The sequence below is a fragment of the Chenopodium quinoa genome, unplaced genomic scaffold, assembly GCF_001683475.1.
Source record: "Chenopodium quinoa cultivar QQ74 unplaced genomic scaffold, ASM168347v1, whole genome shotgun sequence".
NCBI classification, from domain to species: domain Eukaryota; kingdom Viridiplantae; phylum Streptophyta; class Magnoliopsida; order Caryophyllales; family Amaranthaceae; genus Chenopodium; species Chenopodium quinoa.
Window position 1 is genome coordinate 3,149,566 of NW_018744066.1, and position 17,352 is coordinate 3,166,917.

Below are 17,352 nucleotides of genomic sequence, written 5' to 3' on the forward strand. Positions count from 1 at the left end.
ATTAATTTATAAAATAAAATAATTAGCATTGTATTTTGTGTATAGCGGATCGTTTGTAAAATAACAAATAACTTCTATGACACTAATCGAGTAAAACCCCTGTAAATTTGTAATATTAACTGAATAACCACTGTAATATTAACTGAGTATTATTTGTCAAAAAAAAAAAAACTGAATATTCATTATAACACTGATCGGGAAATCCTATTAACACTAACAAAGTAATCTCTACAACACTAATCAAGTAACCTCATTAACACTAACAACGTAATTTTAATAACATTGACCAAGTAATTCTCATGATGACCGGTCACATATAAGAATCTGTAATTAACTAATTAAATAAATAAATAAAAGCAAAAAAATAAAGTTAAAATAAAAGCTACTCAATTCAATAAAGCTAGCCTATATATAAAAAGAATTTGCAGAAACAAAATCATAAACAGAAACAGAGAAAACTTACTTATAACTTGATCTTTCACACTTTCTCTCTCCTCATTTTTTTTACCCCAGATTACCAAATTGTCTTAATCGCCGAAAGTGAAAAAGAGATAAATAAATTGAGCTGAATGAGCTGAAAAAGGTTGAATCTTGAAGATACTTTTACAGAAGTACTGCATAGATCTCTGTTTTCTGAATGGCTCATTCTCTCTCCTCACATTGCAATTCTTGATTTCTGGTAATACCCAATTGTAATTTACTTCATTTTTTGTAAGTTTACTTAATTTTCATGTTAATTACCACATTTTTGCTTCTGGGTAGTTTAATTTTTGTTTAATTTGCAATGCATGTTGCATTCATGAAGTTACTCTGTTTCTGGGTTTTGGGTTTTTAAGTATTTATGATTATGATGTTTAATCTTGTTTTGAGTAAGAATTATGGTATTATTTTGTGCTAATATGATCTGATACCTTTCTGGGTGTTTTGGGTTTTACTGATTTTGGGGTAAAGTTGGCTTGCCATCTGTTTTTTTAGATTCTATTTTTTTTTTTAATAATAATAATGTTGATAGAAATGACAAAAAAAGAATCTAAAATATCTTTTGAATCATAAAATTTGTTACAGTAGATTTTCTCTCCAGGTAAATTGGGAAGAAATTTTACTGTTTTTGTTTTTTGTTATGAAAATGGCTAACATATGTTGATGTAGTGAAATGTGATTTAAAGGGAATAATTTTTATCACACTAATAATGTTTGAAGATGAATTAGTAAACCCATGAAATTATTAGTTTTAGAAGGTGTTCCTTGAAAGCATCTCACCCAATTTAGGGAAGTCATTGGAAGTGCCTTATAAAGTAAGCAACTACATGAAAATAGTGGTGTAGGATAAAAGCTTTATCAACTAGGAAACTATTCTTGCATGCCAAATGTATTTTTTCTTGTGAAATTTGTTATATAACAATGTTTTGTGTGAGACTTTTATGATCATGTTGATGATATGCATGATATGCTCTTAGGTAAGCTAGGGCTTAAGAATATTGTTCAATGAGTCTTGATTTTCGTCTTATTGTACTAGTTTGATGTAATAATTTGTCATTAATTAGGCTCTTTATTGTGTATGTTTGTAAGGAAATTCTATGTTTTAGGTAACATTAATTATGAACCTCATTCGATTTGCTAGATCAAGAGAAGGGGTGTTGTGGAGGAATATATTCGAGTCTTATTTCTTGCCTCGATGAAATATCAGATGTGAAGGAATTGTTGCAATTGCAATGGATATGGAGAGTGGTATGAGCACGAGCACTGCCACCGCCACCCCCACCACCACCGCCATCATCACCGTGAAGGAAAAGTATCCGGGAGTAATCAAAGACGGGTCTTGGTTTGCCCAATTTCGTTATGGTTGTAATCCATGGATGGCTAGATATGTATATGGATTCATTTTCCTCATTACAAATTTTCTAGCATGGGCTGTTCGAGATTATGGCAAAGGTGCAATGAAAGAGATGGCAAGTAAGTCATTCTTTTGATCCTTTCTTTTTTCTTCATTATTAGGGGAGTCAATTTGTGTCCAAGTTCAACTAGCAGCATAATTTGCCCCTTTTATTCACCTCAAACACTAATAGTATATCGATTTACATTAAGAATGTCCAATAAAATCTTATGTAAAAGCATAAATTCGAGCTATAAACAATAATCAATTCATCTGAACGCGCAAACATGCTGGCTTGTATGAAAACTATTTATGACTTCATTCTATTCATCTGAATTTTATCTGAATTAGATTAACTTTGTATATCAAACTTGGCTAGGCCTTATCTAAACATTTTGGCCCTTGTGTGAACTTACTTTTACATTCAGTTACTCTTTCAATTGAAATGTCATGAAATAGCTGAAGACATATGTGATCTTCAAACTTCATACCAAGAAATTTTCTAATCCTTTAACCTTTATGTGTACACAGGATTGAGAGGATGCAAAGCCGGTACAGACTGCTTGGGCACTGAAGGAGTATTGCGCGTGAGCATGGGATGTTTTGTATCCTAATCAACCTCTTTAGCTTCTTAAAAATTATGTAGAATTTGAGAATGTTCTTTCTTATTGCTTTGAGTTTGTCTAAACTATTGTTTTCCTTAACCACAAATTAGTTGTTTTTCTTCGCAATGTTCCTATCCACTGTCGGTACCTCAAAAGTGCATGATCAAAGAGATACTTGGCATTCAGGCTGGTGGTCTGCTAAATCTAGCATGTTTTTTGTGCTTATGATGATTCCATTTCTCCTTCCAACCCCAATCGTTGAGATGTATGGTCAGTGCTCTCAAATAACTTTTGAACTACCTTGTTTTCACAATTCACATCTATGTACTCTTTTTGCCAAAAACTTATCATTTTTTTTTCTGTATGCAGGAGAGATCGCGCATTTTGGTGCTGGGTATATATCTTGTGCCTGTATAAGTAATTTGTGTATTGAAATATTTTTATTGAACTTTCCTTACACTTTTCTTTATGTTCTTACAGGATCTTTCTCTTAATTCAGCTTGTAAGTGTGATTAGTTTCATTTTCTGGCTGAATGATAGTTGCCAGTCAGAGAAGTATGCAGATAGATGGTGAGTACGATTTTTTTGATCTTTTGTCCTCATATAACAAGTAGAGATCATTAGATTGTTCTTAATATGACCACAAGATCGTTTTGATCTGTGATCCTACACTGGGGGGAATGACAAAGGGGAGTGTTAGTAATCTCCCCTGGAGGAACAAAAACGAAAATCCTGTCAATTTAAAAAATGCACTCCTTAGCTTCCTGGTGGCATTGAAGAAATATTTTTTAACATATATGCTTGCTTTTGCAGCCGTGTCCATATGATGTTTACTGCCACCACCGCGTATGTTCTAAGCATAGTTGGGATAATTTTGATGTACATCTGGTATGCACCAGAAACATCATGTCTCCAAAACATTTTTTTCATCACTTGGACTCTCGTACTTCTGCAGTTGATGACAAGCGTCTCCATGCAACCTAGAGTAAGTTATTCAGATAAAGAATAACTAATGCTTGGATACAGTAATAAAATATCTAATGCATCTAATATCATAGCTTATTTCCAAATTCTGCAGATCAGTGCTGGATATCTGACTCCTGGGTTAATGGGACTTTACATTGTGTATCTATGCTGGGGTGCAATCCGAAGGCAAGCCCGATATCTTAGTATATAGGTTACTTCTGATTACCAAACTTGTGCTTAAAACTCTTGTTCTTACACAATTACATTGTTTTGTTTACAGTGAGCCTCCAGGAACGAAATGCAACAAGAGGTCGGAAGGTTCAAATCAAACTGACTGGCTTACCATCATTGTAAGTTATCAAGAAATTCTTGACATCTCTAAATGACAATTTCAGAATAAAAACTGCGAGTTATAAACTCAAAATTAAAGAAAACAATACTAAGTTTTGTTTGTTCATGCAGAGCTTTGTTGTTGCACTACTCACCATAGTGATCGCAACCTTTTCAACAGGCATTGATTCCCAATGCTTTCAGGTCATTATCTTCTCTCATTTTCCCTTAATTAGCCGGAATCAATAGCTATTAACTTGAAAGTAACAAAACAATAATGAACATATGCAGTTCAAGAAAAAAGATAAACAACCAGACGACGATGGTATTCCATATGGTTATGGTTTCTTCCATTTTGTTTTTGCGACTGGAGCCATGTACTTTGCAATGTTGCTCATCGGTTGGAATACACATCATGCAATGAAGAAGTAAGTTTTCTTCGGTTATTTTATTTTTATAATGTAGTTTTTCTTTAAGTTGTTTTCTTACAATAACTTGCAATCAACAATACTTTGATCTTGAATTGGAAACAAATAAGTAAAAAGAGTTTGTAGTGACATTTGATTGACCTTAATGATATTACAAGTAAGCTTTATACATCTCATTTGTTACAAAACCTACCTTAGTAGGACAAACGATGGGTGTAATTTTATGAGGGCGGACTTGCCATAACAATTTTTATAAACGTAATTTCATGCGACATAAATCTTTTTTTAGGATGTAAAAAGATGACTTGTTTAACGGTTAAGTCATGACTTATTGCGCGTCTCACTTAAGACAAACAGGTCCGGAATCAAACCATTGTTCAAATTTCAAAAGAGACTAATGCTTGTTTTGCAGGTGGACAATTGATGTAGGTTGGACAAGCACTTGGGTCAGAGTAGTGAATGAATGGATAGCAGCTTGTGTATACAGTAAGTATCAGAACAGCAGAACCCTTGGCATTGTCTTAATTTCTGTGTTTTAAATAATTCTTTTTCCAAAAAAATACTACGTATAAATATTCTTACAAAATTTAAAAATTAAAAATCATGTTTTTGATGCAGTATGGATGCTTGTAGCACCAGTAATACTAAAGAGCAGACAAGCAGATGAATTCCCCTGAACAAAAAAACAGCCTTATTTATTCTTTATCAAGACAAGATCTGCCCATCTAAAGCTGTCTTCATTTGACAATGACAAGAGAAGAAAAGACAAATATCAGAATTCTGGAGGAATTTGACTATTTGTGTTGGCAATTGGTATATATACAGCTCGTGGGGGTGTTCAAAATTACCCGACCCGATTGACTCGGTATACATACAACTATACAGTATCAATAATTTGTACTCTCCTTGTGACTGATGAAATGACTCTAGTACAACTACAATTCTACAAAAGGGTTTCCTGATGATTTTTGTGATATCACAATATTCATTTGTACATAGGGTGCTATATTTATTCTTATTTAGAGATGAAAGAAAAATATACATTTAGTGTTAGGTGTTACCAAAACAATTTTGATCTCCTTTTCTTTTAGAAGCTTAGATTTTCTAGTATGGGATGAGAATACATGTAAGTCTGATTCAAGAAACCGAGGATGCGCATACCAAAATAAGCATTAATGATTTAAAGATGGTTAGGAGGTGCAAGATCTCTCAAAGTCATCAAGCAAGCCGGGGAACAAACCAAAGATCAGTAGTGACAATAAAATTTTCGAAAGACTTCAGTAATGAGAAATCTCAGCTGTTTATCCCCTGCATACGGAAGGATGTGTGATTCCGAAGGGCGTAATGGAAGAGAAAGGCGAGGAATGTTGGAAATAAAGAAAGGAAATTCAAAGGGTTAGATATGGGCGCCCGATCAGGCGCCCGACCGAGCGAGACCCGCCCGATCGGGCGCGAGAAGAGTCGTAAAATTCTGGAGTTCTGCCGCCCGATGGGGCAAGCCCTGCCCGACCGGGCGCGAGAAGACGTCCGGAAAAAGGGAGTGCCCGCCCAATCGGGCGAGCTCCGCCCGATCGGGCGCGTGTTTGTCCGTTGGACTCCAACGGTTCCCTTAGATTCCTCTTCTTGTTTGATTTCTTGTAACCCCCCATTTAAGAGGTTGATTATGGTGTTTTTAATCACCATAATATTTCTGATTTTTTTTTTTGGTTCATAGAAGATTCCTCCGTGATCTTTCATCTTCTTTATTCATCTTTATAAATTGGAGGATGTTTTCTGATTTTGAGATATACAAGAAATACTTATCAAACACAAGTTTGCTTAAACACATACTCTATATTGGGCATAAGTTACTTGGCTCCAGCCTTCCACCCAAAAGTGCCTTTGTGTGGAGTGGTGTGTTAACCTTAGGAAACGTGCCGGCGAATACAATAATGCACCCCGGTTGCGCCGGAATTTCGTTTTCAAGTCAGTGATTTGCATCACGACACACCGTACTCTTTCATTGTCTCAAGATCATCTTTTCGATCTTCTTGTTTTAGAGTATAGCCTTGAAAATACTTCTTATATTACAACATGGAATAATGAGCAGATTTCAATCTTAACTGATTCAGAAAAGATCTGCAAGAGTGCAACTTAGTTAAGTCTAGAGCGTTGGGATCGCATGACATCTCCTCACTGCAAAATGATGTTAGAACAATAGGAAGCTCTTTCTTCTTTTGCTCGCTGATATTTGTTAGCGAAGAAAATAATGTTAGTCCATGAATTTGCAGGAAAGGCTGAAGCGGTTAATACTCTTTTTAGTCCTTGTTCTGTCTTGCTCTTTCTGTTAAAAAAAATAAAGATGGTCACATTCCTGCTATCGTTTGAGCACAAATATGGATGTCAATGAGCAAAACCAAACCAAACTTCGATCAAGCTGTTCACGAAAACATTGGCTCATTGACGTCCCTGAACACGAACAATTTCTGAGGCGGATAACTCTTAAGGATTCAACCATCGTTATGGGGCTGGTAGAGTATTTATTCTACGAGACTACATAATAACACTGTGAGCCTATAACAAAGGTCAGGGCTTGGGGTCGTCGTATTGCAAGGAAACCCTCGGTCCAGTCGATACCGACTGCAACCAGCCAACAATTCCTTCCCTTCCCATATATATAGTTTAAACCTTGCTCACAAAAAAAAAAAAAAAAAAAAAAAAAAAAAAAAAAAAAAAAAGTTTTAAACCTTTGCCACTGGGTGGATGGCAAGAGTCTAACCAACTCAGGTAACCTTCAACTTCAACCTTTAAAGACTGTTCTAGTGGAGAATAATTTATCTAGAGATACTACAAGTCTACGATATTCAATCAAATTTTAACACAAAAAGAATAAAAGAAAAAGAAAAATTTAGAAAAGGTGTGGCTAATATAAGTAAGAATTAAGAAATACTTGTATGTGGTTATTGCACGTAATATTCAGATGCTTCAAAATGGAACACAACCAGAAAGTCTCATATAATGATATGCAAGATATTTATTCAAACAAAACATCTATATTCACATAAATAAATTGGAAAAAAAAAATAAAAAATTTAAAAGGGATACAAAAAGAGTTCTAACAAGCCAACTAAAATATATTTTTCACAAATGGATGCCGCTTACCGGTATAAAAGCAGTAGACTCCAAACTAGGTTACAATAAGATTAAAAAAAAATTGTTACAACTTAGAGTGCAGAAGCTTAGAGCAATTGCCAAAGGCTAATCCATCATCTAAATGAACGAGACTCCAAAAATGGTAAATATGGCAATTCCGCAGTCTTTCATGCTTCTTTTAAATCACAAGATTTACTCTTTGTCTCTTCATATTCTCTGGATGTATTCTACATACAGGTGCAAAATATCTTTACATGGGAACAAGGCAAATGAACCTACGCCCCAAGACCTCAAAACTTCCTATTTGAGGTGGAGTATTGATGTATCTACTCTACACAAGGACTTAGCGTTGCCACAAAAGAATTGTTTAAGGGGGTGCAGCAAGACGGGTTTTTGCTTTTCAGCCAAATGGGTTCCCACCAAGGGAAGGGTTTGGCATGGCAGCAGCCGGATTCAATGAGGCAAAAGCAGGAACTTCATTACCAAAGCTACCAAATCCCTGAGGCCTGCATAATTAACTCCAATTTCAATGAATGCAATGTGTTTTATAGGAAAGGAAATCGAAAATTGTATAGGAATTCAAGCTACAATCTACACTAGATTTCATATACTTCTAATAACTATAGACAACCATAAAGTGATGCTCAAACTGAAATCTTGATGTCATATTAATAATTAATTTGCATAAATCTACTCATTCAGGAAATACGATATTGAGCATTAACATAATTTTAAGGTCTGATATAAGTATTCACCTGGATGATGCCATGTTAGGGGGTAATTGCTGGCCCATGTATGTTCCTGGCAATATAAAGCAAATGTTAGAAGCTAAAACAAAGCACATTGGGCCTCCCTATGTCCACAACGACCCACTTTCTAAAGCAACAGTAAAGTAACTCTGTTCCATTTGAAAAACAAAGACAATTTAGATTATGGCTGGAAGACTGGAGGTTGCATTAAATTACCGCCTGGCATGGCTGATCCGAGAGATGGTGCAGCTGGATGCACTGTTGACGTCTGAGGAGGAATCGAATTAGCACCTGGCATGGCTGATCCATAAGGCATAGCAGTACCGATGTTGGAAGGATGCACTACGCCTCCTGGAGCCGCTGCATTGGGAAGAGCAGCATGCAAAGTTGACATAGAAGGGAACTGCATCAAAGCATTTGTTTAGGGTTTAAAATTTTCAATACAAAATTACATCCTCCAGTTTAAAGCCACATGTAAAACTCAGATTAGACTTTTTCCTATCTTGATTTTTAATGCATTTACTGTGTAAATAAAATATTTACAACAGTCAGCAATACATTCCACTATTCTAGCACCTCTTCATGGCTACAGGTCAGACACAAAGTGTGTATAGTAACTAACGGCAACAACCAACCCAATTTGAACAATTTGATTGCACAAAAAGCCTACGAATAGTAATGAAAAACATAGCAGTGTCACAGGGGCCTAGTTTATATTAGAAAAGACTTTTCATTCAATAGAACTAAAACCTTAAAGGTGAGTCAACTTTACAGACAGATCAGTCAATCGACAAAAAGATTGACCGAGAGGCAACTAAATTGTCTAAACAGCAACAATTTGGTAATATCATCATGGGTATATAGGACCTTTGCTTGAGGCCCCACAACAAAAAAGAATATTTTTAGGAATCATCAACATAGTTACAAGTTAAATGCTTAACCGTCCCCACTTCCCACCCTAAGAGGGTACTGGCAAAAAATTTAAATAGGATGACCGTACTTGTTAGAAGTGGGGAACCGGAAATCAACAATTCCACAATGTTAGTGCCAGAAAGCTTTTGTGTATGCAAGGATGATAATTAACAAAGTTGTCCTTGATGCCCACTACAAGGGATTGCAGTGATTTCATAAACTGGGTTGTGAGATTGCAGTGATTTCATAAGAACCACAACTACAAGGGATACAAATCTCCATAGTTAACCTTTGATTAAAGCTCATCTGCTTCACCCAAAAAATTTCAAGTTTATCTAAATTCATCTGAACTTCTATATTAGCTTATGAGTACTTTCCTGTACTTCTGAGAGTAATTTTATAACCAGTTTTGAATTTATGTGAAGAGTTTTAAAACACACACACACACACACACACATAGACGTATGGATAGTAAGGTCAAAAAAGGTTCACGAAGGCAATATATCCCTCTCAAAATTATCACTTCCTTGATTTGGACATGATAATCACATCATTTCAAGCCCTCGTACATAAGAATGTAACATGATTTCACTATGAACTCAATAAATGAGTACAGACCCCGTCCTCACCCTATCAATTATAGTATAGTTGGGAAAAATGAAAAATTCCGATCATAAAGCATTACTAATTAAGAAAGGTGATAAACATCATACCATAGTATATGCGACTATTTTATAACATAGCATATAAAACATACATGAAGTATCACTCAACAAAAGTCGGCTACTTTAGATGGTAAGATTTTCAGGTAGTCATTCTCAAGACTTGGATACTCAATCCATTTTGATGAATAATAATTGCCTTCTGTGACTCTCTGGAAAACAGAATACAAAAACTACAGGTGACTATATCTACTTTTACTAATGTCCACCCTAAACCTGAATCTTTCCACAATTTCATTTTATTTACTCATTTCTTTATTTTTAATTTTATTTCCACAGTTTGACCTAAATGCACACAAAGAATAGTTAGTTCAAAGTAATTTAATGGCCTACCGCTGCAGGTTGCCCAGAAGATCCTTCAGCATCAAAAGGATTAGATGATTTGTTTGGCTGCGGAAATGTTTGCTGCGGAAATGTTGGCTGCGGAAATGTTGGCATAGACTGCAACATGCACGTACCAAATTAGCATATTTGTAAGCACATGAAAGCATATGTTTGTTTAGTAAAACCTATAAAAAGAGTAATTCAAATATATGGGTTTGACATACCATTGCTGGGTTATACTGCATCGGATATTGCATGCCAGGATACATACCACTGACACCAGGTCGCCAACCAGGAGCTTGATAAGGTGCAAACGAGTATGTAGCAGTAAAGAGATCCTGTGGAGAATTTAAGAAGGCATTATGAGATAATCTACTACTGAACATTAAAAAGATCATAAAAAGCAAGCACATCTATACCGCAGGAAGTTCTCTTCTATCATTGGGTTTAACTTCAACTGTTTGTGACTGAAGAGTTGCAATAACTTGAGAAGGTTGTGCAGCACGATTGCCAGCCACACCCTGAGTAATTAAGGCAAAATGTCAACAACACGACCTCAGCATCTTTACAGTGAAAAGGTTAGGATTTGTAGTCAATGTTACCTGACTACTAAAACCATTAGGAAAACCTGAAGCCAATTGTGCTGCAGCAGGCTGACCTCCAGCATTATGGGTGAAAGCCTGTTGCTGATGCTGTATCCCATACTGCTGATAATTACCACCATTTGAGGGCAATGTTGGTGGCAAGTTAGAACCAGCCACAGCACCTCCAGATGGGAAAGATGACAAAGTGGTCAATGGTGAGGATGCAGGAGCAGCCCCAGGGAATGCATCTGTTGGTGTACTACCCACAGAAGCAAAAAGCAAATCGCCACTAGTCGATGATGGGAACACGCCATTTGAAGGCATGGGAGCAGCATTGCTACTAGTGGATCCAGATGAATGGCCAGGAATTGGAACCGACAACAACGTAAGAGAGTCCAGTGGATTCGTACTTTGAGGTGCTTGAGACACCTTATCCACCGGAGCACTGTCGAAACAAGCCCAATCATTATCATTTTGAGTACTTGTTGGCTGGACAACCGATTGATCAGCAGTTGATAGCTGAGCTTGTGTTGCAGCAGCAGTCACGGGCGGTTCTGGCTCAGCATCAAAATCAATCAATGATGTTTCCTTTTTAGGTTCTACGGGATTTCCATTGCTGGATGCCAAACTACTAGAAGAGGCAGTTCTCTGCAAAACAGATTATTAAAGGTGTTCAGTATACATTGGTTGCAGCAATACAGTATGGTAGGTATAGAGATGCAAAGTGAGCCGTTATTGGCTCTTGGAAGCTCACTAATGCGAAAAGGTACAACATTATGTCAATAGTATCATCACCTGGGTAATTTTAGGGCCATCAACAACCCTGCCGCTATTGGCTCTTGGAGGCTCACTAATGCGAAGAGGTACAACATTATCCCCCAATATCTCCCCAACAAGCCGTACAACAGGAAGGCTGGGGACAACAGAATCCTTTTGGCTATCAGACGACTTGATTTCAGGCTTACCCTCCCCATCAGAACTATGACGATCATCAGATTTCCTCCCATTGGAAAACCTGTCTTCCCGTCGCCAATTATTGATAATCCCAGGGCGGACAGGACTTCTCCCATAGTCACTGTGCCTCTGGTTGTCTTGATCATATCCTGGACTTCTTGCATCATAGCCAGGACTTGACCTGCCACTAGAACGGCGTTCATATCTATCATCGTATGGTGGGCTTCGAGATCCACTCTGATATGCATCCGATCTCCTATTTTCATTTGGTTCTTCTTTGTCACCCTAAGAGGCATACAAACCAAGATTTAAACAATACACAAGGGAATGCAACAACATATTACAAAAATTATTGTCAGACTTCCTTCAAAGAAACACCACCTAACCTAAGCCAATCTTTTATCTTCTAAAACACCCCAGGGGACCAATATCCCACCCGGCAAGACATCAAGATAGACAAAGTGCTAATCCTACCCCTGACCAGCCAAATTTACAAGAATATGTTAGTCAACATGTCAGAGAATCTAACCAGTTTTCCACGAGGAGGTCTGTCACTGCCCCTTTCACCACTATATCTCCTATCCACATACACATGCTTGATAAAGTCCCGAAGTCTGTCCACGTTGCTGCAAGGGAGTAACATAAATTAAGAAATGACCAGGATAAAAAAAAATAAAAAATAAAAAAATAAAATAAAAAAACATAGTGAAAACTTGTTATTTTCAGCATGCAACAGTCCTTTCATTCCAAAGATAATGTCCTAGTAGTAGGAGTTGAAGTTAATAGGATGTAGCCATTCGTGTATCAGCATTATGTAACTGGAGAAGATGAAAGTGAGAATATGCATTTAACAAGGAAAGATGACAATAAGATTGGACAAACCAAAATAGCAAAGAAAACATTAGAACTGCTCACAAGCTGAGTCAAACTCCAGCATGACCTGATTTTTATTTTATTAATACCACCAAAATTGGCCGAATCAAACTACATTGACTAGGCTTGAGCTTTGCTAGTAGAAAATTTTCAAGTTTTGCATCATCTCATTGAGTTTGAGCTTGGCAAGATAACAATGTTCAAATAATATAATAAAGTACGTGATTTTCTTTTTCTCCTTCCCTCTAGGGTAATGTTTGACTAGAGAAACTTGTGCTAAGAATTACCTTTTCTTTATAAGTTTAAGCTTTGGAGGTAATGGGGCATAGCCGTATAGGACATGAAACAAACTCACAAAATTTGGAAGATATGTATTATGTTTCTTATATTCACAAGCAGAATTCAAGTGATATTGAGTTGAACTCATTTCGAACTCAAACTATCATATTCAATTAAAGCCCTGCTCATTCACAAAACCAGTCAAGACAAGTCAAGCTTCTTTGCAATATGAGTCCAAACTGTTTGTGAGAGGATCTATTCGTGGCCATCCCTAGAGGACCAGAGGATAGAAGGCACTATCAGAAAGAACAGAGGGAGTATTTCTTTGTTTCCACTATGGTTCATAGATCATTAGGAAAAAAAAAAAAGTGGAAGCTCTGTAAACACTGTGGAGACAATCGCCAACCCAGGAAGATAGTATAACAAATACTTCTCGTCCCCCACCCAAAAAATGGCATTGATCACAAATAAGATTACACTTGCACAGTCCAGTAAAACCAATAAGAACTCACCTGCTATCAGGAGCAGTTTGCCGCTGAGTGTCCCATTCTTTGAAGTGTATTTCCTTTGCCCGCTGTGATGATAATAGGTGGTATAAGGACCTCATGAGAAACCTCAAATGATCCATGAGAGAAGAAAAAAAAATACCTCATTTCCTCCAGCTTGAAGTGCAGCAATTTCTTGCGGTGTAAATTTGGCCATTGATACTGACTTTACTCGGTGTGTGAATTCACGGCTGAAAAAATTTTACATTGGGCAGAATAAATAAAACACCCTTGTTGCACCTCTTGACTCAACAAGAGCAAAAATACATAAATGGAGAAGATAAACCAAGCATCACTGCTGAACAAAGGAGCACTTACTGAATCCCACCACAAGTAGTGCAAACAAATGTCGAGAAAGTGATGCAAACATATTGGGGACCCTGGTGGGAAAATAGAAATCAGTACATTACTACACATACAAAAGTTTGTTCCTTGGATGAAAATCTTTATAGATACATAGAATTTACATAATCAAAAGAACATGATTAAAATCACAATTCCAATACAGCCAATTGAAAATGAGAAACAAATCAAACTGAGCACACCTCCAACAGATAGAAACTTAAAGAGATAATCTTGAAGCCTGCTTTCTTTGGTATAAGAAGCATGTGAAGTATAAAAATGAATCTTACAGTATCTTGGCTCAATGGTTAATATTGAATTCCAGCATGCACCAGAATATAATTCAACTCCAAAATCTTTGGAGAAGTAGCAACAAATCCAATGGTTATGCATACCGTAGATGATTGCCTAATACTCCCTCAGTTACACATTATAATGGATGGATAGAGTTTATTTTAAGCTATTACCAATGTATAAATATGCTCAAGGGTCAAGGCAATAGCGATTTTCCTGCACCTCATTGAAAAGAGACACACTTAATATGAAGTGGGAACATATCTTGGAAAAAAGCTGTTTGACTCACTAAGATCACTTACTTAGACCCAAAAATTAAAAAAAAAAAAAATACTACCTCCGTTACATATTATTCGCAACAATTTGACATAAAGTAGAGAGAAAAAATGTCTAATCGTTGCACATAAAATGTAACGGAGGTAGTACATATATGTACCAAAAAAACTGCTGCAACGCATACACCTAGGTGCGCCTTTTTTAGATATGGATCATTTCTAATTTACCCGTATGGTTACAATTAACTTTATCTGCTTTTCGACATTTGACATTATGACCCACAATATTACATTACTTCTTCTCCATTTTTTCCCAATACCTTATGCTATCATCTTTTACTTACAACATTGTACACAATACATTGTAAAACTTTTTCTTACAACAGTTCACTACGTAAATTACTTTTTTTTTCTTACAACATACAAATACTTACATTACTTTATTATCAACTTTTTTACAAAATGCTTCCACTTTTCTCTTTTACTTTCCAATCTTTTCCTTAGTTCTTATGAAATGTGTTAGTGTAACCATAACAATGAAACGGAAAGAATATTACATAACAAGATGCGAACACAGAAGGTAGGTAGACAGCAGTCACATCACTAATGAATCACACAGCCAGATCCTAGGTTATTCCTCACAAGCACACATAAATGTGAAAGTTGAGTAGGAAAACAAGTCAAGTTGAGGCATAAGTGCACAGAACACACAGGCCAAAAATTACACTCCTGCCAACCATTTAGTGTTCAAACTATCAAATATTCGATTGTATGATAAAGCCCCCAAAGAATCATAATAGAAACTAAACTAAAATAAGTACTCCTAAATATTACTTATAAGAAACTGGACATCCCCCCGTATGGAAAAAAAAAAACACATAATCACTCTCCATATAGAGCAACCTAAACATTCAAAGATGTACAAAGACAAGGACACATATTTGTGTTCTTTCCATAATGTAGAATTTAACATGTCATACATGAGGTCAGTTCACAACAGATCTAACATGTGATCACAACGATAGTAATGACCCCAATACAACTTAAATAATAAAGAGGTCATGTATAAGGTAATAAGTTGCTACCTAGATATACAAATACTTCGTATTATATTTTAAAGAACTTACAATCATGTACAAATGTTGGTTTGGCCTTAAGCATTTATCATCAGAGGTTAGTATATATTCTCACGTCAACTACTATTTTAAGGGCTAAATTTGAACTATGGAGTTCAAAGGATAGTCCCTCTTCCCCTACTCCATATTCAACGAGATTTCTATAACAAATCAATAAGTAATGTCACTCCCCATCCAAAGGGAAATTCCTAGTAACTTTCCAAGCATGTCGAGAATTGTATTTAATGAAGTCGTTACCTAAAGATTATGCCAACAATCCTATGTTGCAGAACTACCAAATAAAGAATATGATAGTTCATAGAAAATACAGTTACCTCCTATTTCCTCCACCCATTATCATCCATCCTCATAACCATCCTTTTATCACTACTCACCAAAAATATACCAACGAAATAATCCACTTAGTTTCATATACCAACACAATAAACCAACGATTTGCAAGTCCTTAATACATGTACGTAACCGTAAAAGGCGCCTAATAACTAAGTAACTACTCATTCTTGCCGCGTAGTGCTAATTGGAACTCTCAGCATGCAAAAGACATCAATCTCCACACTAAATTTCCTAAGAACAATCGATACAAGTAGCCAATTTTTCAATTTCCTAGCTAATCAGAACAATGCAAAAGCCTAAACCTCTTCGGCTCGAACAACAAAACAATTGCTACAGTATTAACAATCAGCATTCATCCATTTAAAAACAGTTCCCAAACATATAACTGTATCAATTTCAAGCAATTTCACTACTCAAATAACATCAAACATTACCAAAGTATTGCAATTAATACACTTGCGATTTCCAGGTTGCTTCAGAAGACCTCGTATAATCTTCTCATTCTTCTCATCTTCTTTCCGATTCGCCATCTCTCTCCAATTCAATCACTGCAACATAGTCAAACTCATAATCAAACTCACCACAAAAACAAATTAAAACTGAAATCAAACATAACAAAGTGATCAAACACAAATTAAACTTCAAAAACAAGATCAAATACCTAAACCTTAGATCTAAAAACGAAGTCAAATTCGATTCAAACACAAGTCCAGTAAAATCACAAGAACCCTAAAGAATCAAGCAAACAATAGCAAAAACTGACCTGAATCGTTGAAGTGAAGGTTTGTATCAATGGAGGAGAGAGAAAGAGGAGGAGAAGCTGGTGAAGTTGATGCCGACAGTGATGATTAGTCGTCGAAGAAGAAGGGTGGAAAGTGAAATATATTTGATAATTTGGGAAAATTATTTGCAGAGGAGAGAGAAAAAAGAGGGGAAATTTACTCAATAAGAAGATTCATTAATCCAAAAATGAAGAATAAGAATTAATAATAAAGTTATTATATCTATTTAATACAAGTTGTTGAATTTTTTAACTACAGTTTTGGGTTATCGTGTTTTTAATTCGACCATGACTATAGTACAGCTAAACTTTAACTGCACTCTTTTTTTTCTTTAGGTGAATAAATGGAATTATACGGAGTATGAATTATGAATAAAATCTACGGAGGAGATCATATATATGCTAATGTGCGAGATATGTTATTTATAATTTATAAATATTGATTATCGGCGTTTATAAGAAAAATGTATAAGTAATAGGAATGTGTTAGTAAATAGTTGCGGAAACAAATCCTCTTGCATTGAATATCCGGTGTATATTATAAACTTGAATTTATTTTGCAAGTAAATGAATAGGAGTGCAAAAAATAGAAAAAGGAAAAAGATAATTCTCCAATTTAGAAGGAGAGAATCCAGAGGTAATAGTGGAAAATGATTATTTGGTGTCTAAAGTTGACGCAGTATTATTTTGACCATGATATTGCTTGCATGCATGTTGGCTCTATTCTTGATCTTCTCAATCCCCCGTTTTTTACTTCTTACTTGTGTGATTTGTGTGAAACTTCATTGGATTCTGCCCAGAGTAAACTTATTTTCGATCATTTCTAAACAAAAAAATAAATAAATTGTTACCGTATAAGATTAGTAATGTACTCTGTATAATATATCTTTATTTTCAAAACATAGCATTTTTCAT

General features: G+C 35.8%; 2 protein-coding genes across 6 annotated transcripts; one reads left to right on the forward strand and one right to left on the reverse strand.

The window, feature by feature from the left end:
• The first annotated feature begins 218 nt into the window (after positions 1-218).
• LOC110691055 (probable serine incorporator) lies at positions 219-4,880 on the forward strand. Of its 4 annotated transcripts, none has more exons than XM_021867993.1 (13): positions 219-679; positions 1,688-1,953; positions 2,405-2,478; positions 2,589-2,748; positions 2,848-2,872; positions 2,959-3,048; positions 3,292-3,463; positions 3,557-3,630; positions 3,725-3,794; positions 3,907-3,978; positions 4,066-4,202; positions 4,615-4,688; positions 4,821-4,880. In XM_021867993.1, exons 2-13 carry the CDS (start codon positions 1,713-1,715, stop codon positions 4,877-4,879), a joined length of 1,248 nt encoding a protein of 415 aa, XP_021723685.1. In that variant the 5' UTR covers positions 219-679; positions 1,688-1,712; the 3' UTR covers position 4,880. The 4 variants fall into 4 exon arrangements, with proteins under 4 accessions (XP_021723685.1, XP_021723683.1, XP_021723684.1 ...); XM_021867991.1 differs by having other exon boundaries at positions 220-679; positions 1,570-1,953; XM_021867992.1 differs by having other exon boundaries at positions 220-679; positions 1,587-1,953.
• Positions 4,881-7,174: 2,294 nt separating this feature from the next.
• LOC110691054 (probable ADP-ribosylation factor GTPase-activating protein AGD14) lies at positions 7,175-16,634 on the reverse strand. Of its 2 annotated transcripts, XM_021867989.1 has the most exons (15): positions 16,420-16,634; positions 16,091-16,204; positions 13,595-13,656; positions 13,380-13,467; positions 13,244-13,305; positions 12,109-12,205; positions 11,421-11,864; positions 10,644-11,273; positions 10,461-10,562; positions 10,266-10,379; positions 10,051-10,158; positions 8,300-8,486; positions 8,090-8,135; positions 7,736-7,840; positions 7,175-7,703 (listed from the first exon to the last, which is right to left on the reverse strand). In XM_021867989.1, coding segments are annotated over exons 2-15 (2,142 nt in total). In that variant the 5' UTR covers positions 16,187-16,204; positions 16,420-16,634; the 3' UTR covers positions 7,175-7,702. The 2 variants fall into 2 exon arrangements, with proteins under 2 accessions (XP_021723681.1, XP_021723680.1); XM_021867988.1 differs by having other exon boundaries at positions 7,175-7,840.
• Between the last annotated feature and the right edge of the window lie 718 nt (positions 16,635-17,352).